Source organism: Gordionus sp. m RMFG-2023, chromosome 2 (assembly GCF_954871325.1).
Source record: "Gordionus sp. m RMFG-2023 chromosome 2, tfGorSpeb1-WG-v2, whole genome shotgun sequence".
In the NCBI taxonomy this organism is placed as follows: domain Eukaryota; kingdom Metazoa; phylum Nematomorpha; class Gordioida; order Chordodea; family Parachordodidae; genus Gordionus; species Gordionus sp. m RMFG-2023.
In genome coordinates this window covers 50,662,548-50,670,754 of record NC_088776.1, presented here as the reverse complement: position 1 = coordinate 50,670,754, position 8,207 = coordinate 50,662,548, and the positions used below count along the sequence as shown (strand labels likewise).

The 8,207-nt window shown below is 28.6% G+C and overlaps 1 protein-coding gene across 1 annotated transcript; it reads right to left on the bottom strand.

Annotated features, from left to right (window-relative positions):
- Positions 1-2,034: 2,034 nt before the first annotated feature.
- On the bottom strand, positions 2,035-7,968 carry LOC135923834 (uncharacterized). Its single transcript, XM_065458800.1, has 9 exons — positions 7,883-7,968; positions 7,168-7,386; positions 6,469-6,597; positions 5,327-5,476; positions 4,917-5,189; positions 4,637-4,781; positions 4,241-4,390; positions 3,246-3,391; positions 2,035-3,146 (listed from the first exon to the last, which is right to left on the bottom strand). The coding sequence occupies exons 1-9, from the start codon at positions 7,935-7,937 to the stop codon at positions 2,113-2,115; spliced, it is 2,301 nt and encodes a 766-aa protein (XP_065314872.1). The 5' UTR covers positions 7,938-7,968; the 3' UTR covers positions 2,035-2,112.
- Between the last annotated feature and the right edge of the window lie 239 nt (positions 7,969-8,207).

Genomic DNA, 8,207 nt, shown 5'->3' with positions numbered 1-8,207 from the left:
TATATTTTTTATAGACTCCTTAACTTGGCCTAACACAATTTAAAAAAATTGTAGGTCCGAGCCAGGAGGGCTATTTTGCAGTAGTGTTGTTAAACGGCTCTATTTGAGCCAATATTTTAGCCAGAAAAATATTGTCTAAGCCTCGAGATTTCGTTATTAGATGTCCAAACCTTTGTGCCCCCTATGAGAAAAATTTTAAGGCTTGCATAATAATTTTCCTAATAAAATATTGAGTTAGCCGTTTTAAAAATCGACTCAAAATGAGCCGTTTAACAACACTAGTTTGCGGGGCTCTTTGGGGGGTGGGGTAGGTACTAGTGTTGTTAAAATGCCCAATTTGGGCTGATTTTTAAAAACGACCGGATTAATATTCTAGCCCAAAATGATATTATGTAAGCCTAAAGATTTTGCTTTTAGATGACAGAAAGGTTTGGACCTCTAATTGTCAAATCTCGTGGCTTACATAATGTTATTTTGGCTAAAATCTTAATCGGGCCATGTTTAAAATCGACTCAAATTGGGCCGTTTAGCAACACTAGTAGGGGTAAAAGGGTCCTTGGGATGTTCATAGTTATTAGGAAAACGTTTCAAATAATATTTTCTACTTGTTATAAAAAATTTGCCGATATTAGAGTATCTGATATTGTCATAATGAAATAAATAGATTATTTATTTCTTTTTAATTAGGTATATGATTTCCTTAATGATTTGATATAAATATCAGATAAACATTATTATATTTACAGTATAATATTATTCGCCAATTTATAAATCTCAAAACCAAAATAAAGATAAATAGATTTCAGGTTTAGTTTATGAACTCAATCACTGAACATCAAATGCGCTTAGCTTCCAAACTTTGGTGAGTTTTTAAATAAAATGGAGGTCAGTTTTTGAGTGATCTTATCAGTATATAGATATACAAAGTTAAATTATGTTTTATGTCAGAAACTGTAATGATTTTCACAAAAATAACTGTGTACACATATATATTGTAGTTATAAAACAGATTTTAATTTTAATATTTTAAATCCATTTATTTATACACTTGCTCGAATTTTTTTTTATCTTATAGAGTTATAAATCCAACTTATATAACCTTAATTAAATTCTATTAATATAGAAACTTCGACATAGTCTTAAAATTTTATTTAGGATATATACCACAGATCGGTTTCGACACATAAAAATGTTTAAAGAGTTCCAATTCTTTGATCGGATTTGGTTGCGAAAATATTAGACTTTGATTAAGAAACATTTCGAATAATAAAACATAAAAAATTTATCTTGATTTGTTAGAACAAGTTTGAATTCGAGCTCCTGAAAATTTTAAAAGGGGTTCTAGTTTCTATAAAGAATAGGAGGGAGAAATTCTGGTTCCTAGATTTGTCTCGGGTTTTCCAGCTGGTTCTAAACTTCGATAGTCTTTAGTGCATGAAACAAAAGAACATTAAGAAATGTTGTTATTACCAACATGTTTTTGATTATATTGTATTTCACATAATAGCAGATTTTTTTCCATTGTGTAACTAAATCTATTTAGATGATAAAAAACCTTATTGAAAAGAAAGTTTTTTTTATAAAAAAAATATAACTTAGCTAATTATTTATATTTTGTACCACTTTTAATCGTTCAAAATATGTATGCTAGATATGAAATACTAATTAATTATTTATCAAGGATATACAGGAGTGTTGTTAAACGGTTCGATTTTTAAACACGGCTAACCCAATTTTTTAGCCAAAAAATATTATGCAAGCCTGGATATTTTGCTCATAGAAGACAGAAAGATATGAGCATCTATAAACGAAATCTCGAGGCTTGTGTAATTTTTTTTGGCTAAAATATCGGGGTAACTGGTTTTAAAAATCGCGCCGTTTGAATACTAATATACAGTCTCCCATAGGAGTGGCCTACTATATTTATGTAAATTCACTTTTTTGGATAAGCTTAAAAATTATAAACCTCATTATATTAAATAAACATATGTTCCATTTTATTTTGAGAATCGTAATTTCATATTTTATGCCGCAGTGTATAGTATAAAATTTTCAAACAGATACACGCTTAATGCGTGTAACCAATATATAAAGATAAAATCTCTCATTTAATCAGAATGGTGCCGTGTTTATCGATGGGTACAATCTAGGACATCTTTTCGAGCATACAACCACGTATCTCTCTTCTGTCCATGTTGGTTTCTTGATCTGATACTTGCATTTCCTGGGCTTAGGACAAGTGTTATAATCCATACGATACTTTATATTGTCGCATTTGAAGGGTTCAAAGTCGCTAAGCTTTGTTAGGGGAACACCACCTGACTTCATCCATTCCAGTGTATTTGATATAGGCACTACCCAAACATCTTTTTCCTTGTGATTGAGGGCAAAATCTAAAAACTTTATAAATCCTGTGACAGCATGTTTGGCTTGGAAGTAAGTAGAATGAAAAAATAAAGGCAGCGGGGCTTTATTCGAATAGTAATGCCTCTCGAAGTTGAATTTCATGTCATCAAAAACACCCCTGGCTGTTTTGGGCTGTGGACAAGCATCTACCATGGCGCAAGATCTAAAATTCTTTGAGGTATTTAACTCATTAATATATTTATTTTGATAGGACGAGAAATGGAAATTATCCAGCTCAGTATTTCTTTCCTCCATATTTATCAAGCTACCTTGGTTTCCTTTATTACTTTTATCTGAATTCTCATTTATGTAATGAAAATCGTAATCATTTAACAAGTAAGGTTCACTATTTTTATCCTTGCTTAAAGTTTTCTCAGATCCTTCATAATCTATAGTAGATTGGGATTCATCGTCGTTTGATAATATATCAAATATTGAATAGTCGACAGAAGATCTTTTTTTCTTTTTAAGAATCTTCTTACCGCTTTTAATCATTTTCAATACCCCATTATTTTTTTCCTCGCCTCCAAGTTCGTCTCTATTTAAGGCTTGAAAATAAAGTAAAGGAACTTCCCAGACACCTGGGAAAGATTTATTGGGGCATTTTTCTATGAGGCAATTTAGATCTTTGGGAAAGTCTAACGTGAAAGGGAACAAAGGAGGGTTGATATCTTGAACTACCCATGAAGAATCATATATAAAGTTTTCCTTCACTAGCATGCTAAACATTGTGTTACCACCTATATAAATAAATATTTATAATCATATTTTAAAAAAGATATAATAATTAACTTTTTGGGATTTAAATTCAAAAATAAAATACTATCGATATATTATACCCATTCGAAGATAAGGTGCTCTCATTCCTTTCATGTCATTTTTGGGGATATTTGCCAATCTGTGAATAAATTCCTTTTGCCCAGCTATTTCGCTCCTCCATTCATCATATGAGGCTGTATTCCAATAAGACTCCGGTAATTTATGGCTTTACCGAATAATTTAAATGTTTTTTTTTGTAGATGCAGAGATCAAAATCTTAAGCCAGGCTCGGATTAATAAAATTATTCCATTTTCAAATATACCCAGTCCGGTTTTTTATAACTATTTTTCCCTGTCTGGCTTTTATTTTTAAGCATATCATTTTTTTAAAATTTAGATTCTTTTACGGCCCCGGTTCGCTTTATAACTATCTATATTTAAGTATGAATAGGTATATTAAATTGTATTATTTTAATGCAAGGGCTGGGTTTACTGATCGGACCTGCAGGTCTTTGATATTAGACACGAAGAAAATTAAAACGTTAACACTACCTATTAGCAGCAATAGATATGTTTGTCCCAACTTTAAAGATTTTATCACTACCAAATTAGATTTATAGCTCAGTTGATTTCACACTAAGTAGTAATTTCACAATTCTACACCGGTTTAGAAAAATTATATAGGTTCAGTTCCTAAAGATTTGGTATAAAGGCCCGGTTATAGTTTAGAAAACCATAAAATATTCCTGTATATCGGTTCCTGTTGGTTCACTTCGGATCCCTGACTAATCTTTTTGAATCTTTATAATAGGAAAAGTACGTATATATTGTAAAAAATTACACAATAAATATTAAATTATTTATTATATTGTATTGTATATTATGTTAATCACATTTTCCGTTGGTTTTCTAAACTATAACCGGGCCTTTATACCAAATCTTTAGGAACTGAACCTATATAATTTATATTCTAAATTTTATAGAACAGTTATCACACTTTTGAAACGTGAAACCTAGCTCTTATAAATTTGGTATTAAGGTTTTATTGTATATTTATAAATGTTATTACGATTACCTAATAGAGTGGGAGGCTATTTCATGACCCATTCTGTAAAGTTGATTCAATCTAGAATAATCCGTATAGTCGTTAGACACAAAAAAAGTAGCTCTGATTGGACATCCATTTGGATTTTTCCGGGCATTATTAAATATTTTGTTGTAAATGCTTTTTGTATGAAATAAATAATGATTGACGTTTTTTATTTATCTATTCATTCATTTATTTATTTCTTTCTTTCTTAGAGAGAAGAGAAGAGAAGAGAAGAGAAGAGAAGAGAAGAGAAGAGAAGAGAAGAGAAGAGAAGAGAAGAGAAGAGAAGAGAAGAGAAGAGAAGAGAAGAGAAGAGAATAATTTCCATAAAAAATATTGTTTGGTTTGATAGTTTAAGAGTAAAATATTGTAAAAATTAACTTCTTAAAATCGTGAGCCCTAACTCCGTCATCAAAGGTTATCATTATAATTTGAGGCATATTCTCTATCTTAACATTCGGAGGTAAATCAGAAGAAGCACAGCGGCAATGTGGATATCGACATTCTTCTGATTCGCAAGAATCTCCTATATTTATTTAGCATAAGATATCATATTATATTATTCTAAAAATAAGAAAAAGTAAATTTATCATGATACTTTATTAGTCAAATTTAAAAAAAAAATTTAAATCATAAAAAAGTTTATTAATGTCAATATTACGGGTATTTCCATCGCAGTGGATTTCGTCTGAACCATCCTTGCAATTGGCTATACCATTACAGAGAGAATGAATTGGAATACATTCGGAAAATGAATCACAACTCCAGTATTTATCGTTACAATTATTATCCTTCCTTGTGTTATTTATATTAAAATTTCTGATATAAGACTCCTGTGTATTGAGCTCTCTCGATATAATTGTGGTGGTGGACTTTGTTAGAGAAGAAGATGAACTTGTTACATTTGGGAGTACAAATTCTTGCCCTATAGCAACTAATGAAAAATATATTAATAACTTTCTACAAATGTATGTTTATTATTTTTATCTAGAATAACTTAGCGGGTCAATGGTATAAATTAAAATATAGTGATTTTTTTTATAATTGATCATATTATATCAATAGATGAACCGAGTTTAATATCGCAATCAAATTCGTCCGACCAATCAGAACAATCGACTAATCCATTACATCTACCGCTTATTGGTATACATCCTTCAGTGGCACATTTATATTCATCCCCCTGGCAATCCTCGTTAGCTATGAGTTGACTAAATTTCCCTTGATCATATTCGTTTTATAAATAAGTATTATATGTAAAATCACTTTTCATGTAATTTAAGTAAATAGTTAGCCTCTGTATTAAGATTAAATATATAATTAAATCTCATAAGTTATAAGCTTCGACCAGGGAACATTCTGATATAAAAATAAGGTTCTGATAAAATTCATTCAAGAAAATGACTTTTTTTAATATTAAGGTTTCAGTTAAATTTTGAAATTTCAAGGTTAAAAAACCTTCATTAAAATCCGTGTAACTGCACATGCCGTTAAAAAATTTTTAAATCTCTACCAATCACTACTACGTGCCACATTTTGACTTTTATTATTTTCTTTTATATAAATTCATATTCATAAACTTTGATTTGTTCAATTAATATTTTGCTTTAAATCTTTATATGTAAACATTTTCTGGCTTAATCTTGAAGAATTATATTATAAAAAGTATTAGGGCATAGAATTTAAAATGACATTTTTGAAGAGGGGGTGGGGGGGGGAATAGGAAACTACTATTTTAGGTTGACAGCTTTGTTTTGCGAGGACAAAGATTGTACTCCCATTGCAAATATTTTTCCCTTTTATATCTTTTAGAACCCGAAAATATCATATTCTGGTTAAGCTAATTATGACAGTAATACGCAATTAATATCACTATCACTCTTTAGAATATAACAGCTGGATTTTAAATGGAAAGAAAATACATGTATATTTATAATAACTCTGTTTTATATTTGTTTTATTTATTTATATAATTTGTTTAAAATATATATACCAAACCTAAACACTAAACAATAATAAAATAGGGAATGATTAAAATATAAAATAATATATTATAAAGTAATGAGTAATGAAATGAGTAATGTAAAAGGTAACCCTGTTCATCAAAAAAAGAAAATTAAATTATTTAGGCTCAGTCCGGTTTTCAAGGTTTTGGTTTAACATTCATTTGAATATTCAAAAAAATTTAAATTGCTCCAATTAATTTTTTTAACCTTCTAAGGATTTACAGTCCAATTTTTCATCGGAACCATCGTAACAATCCAAGACTCCATTGCAAATGTCCTCAGGTGCTACACAAGATAGTTTGTCATGGCATAATACAGAGTCTTCGTAACAAATATCTTGATCAATATAAGTTTTTTTTAAACCAATTTATTATAAATCTTTATAATTTAATTCTTATTAGTATATATATGTAACATTACAGTTACATAACTAAAGGGTATGGTTTCGGGACAAAATACCCCTTAATTCAAATGCATATTTAATGTACGGGATTCTTAAAATGTATGTTTATTATCAAATTGGTAAAAAAATATTTTATAATGATGTTCATTTTATTTTCCTTGGAAATAGTTATTTGTAAACTTTCCTCCTTATGATAATCCAACTCTAACCCCTAACTAACTTCCAATTTAACCCTAACCTTAATCCTCATTTAATTCTCAACCGAAATTCCGCCTTAACTCTACTCTGACCCAATAATAAATCTAATAATCTTTATCCTACAAAAAAAATTTTACCTTAATTTGTCAGTTTAAAAAAGAATTAATTTTGGTAAAATATTGTTTATGATTTATAAACCATATTTTAGTTTTATTAATAGATAAAGTATCATTATTAACCTTAGAAGTGTAAAAGAAAATATTTTATATAGGGTAAATATAATAATTATGATAGTTAATATATACTTTGACCCTTCGGAACACAAGCATCGGGCGCATTATCTGAAGGTTGCATGCATGTTTGTGTTTCCTTGTTAAATATACGATTTTGGGGACAGTTCAGAAGTAAAATGGTATCGTTTAAACAATAACCGTATTTGTGACAATTTTGCAAAACGGTGTATCTTTTATCCTGGAGGCATTTAAAGTAAGTTGTTGCTTTTAATGTGCGGAGCGCTTTATGTGCTTAGTATATTTTTAAAAAATGATTATTTTAGTTCTTTACAGGGATAATGAACCGTTTTTTAAATTAATCCCATAAATATATTTATCGTAAGTTTTACGAAAATATTGTTGAATTAATGCTCAAATGATCTTAATTTGCATTCAGGTGTGTATATTCATCAAATATGTTTGCGATTTACTATCTTATGATAAATATCCCTTAGGTTAAATATAAAAGATTAACAATGATTATCAATAAGCTAAGACTAAGCTCTATAAATTCATCTTAAGCTATGAAATTCAAAACTCAGGAGAGGTCTCAGAAATTATTTAGCCTGTATAAGGTTTTAAATTCCGATCAGTATAAAATTTATATAAAAAAACATTTTTGAGCATAGGTATATTGAGAAATATGCAAACAAATATTATAATATAGGGTTAACTGAAATATATGCATACTCCTTAATTGGATAATAAAATAAGAAAATTGTGTGATAAAATATAAGAATGATATTACTTGGTACCAATAAAAACCAGGTGTTTAAGAGAATAGCGAAATAAATATGAATCATTTTTTTTATAATAGTATAATTATTTTTTTTATTGATGTATAAATGAAATAATTTAATTATACATAATATTTATATATAATTTCGTCAAATATTTTTTTGGCATACTGTAAACAATTGTAATAATTTTGGTTTGGGATCAATAAAGCCTTCCGGTCAATTTTAATCTAATATTTTGTGTTGTATTTATTACTATTAATATTCTAATTGACAAAACTCTTTTTGAAATATTTTAAACCTGCCGAAAGATACAATAATTCTTTACAATCTCGA

Bases quoted from the DNA above. Each gene is read 5' to 3' on its own strand.
- LOC135923834 (XM_065458800.1), bottom strand. From the start codon at position 7,937: ATGATTCATATTTATTTCGCTATTCTCTTAAACACCTGGTTTTTATTG. The intron at 5,477-6,468 runs GTTAAAAAAATT...AATATGATCAAG, and splicing joins GGACTGTAAATCCTTAGAAG to GGAAATTTAGTCAACTCATA. The intron at 4,391-4,636 runs GTTAATTTTTAC...TCATACAAAAAG, and splicing joins AGGGCTCACGATTTTAAGAA to CATTTACAACAAAATATTTA.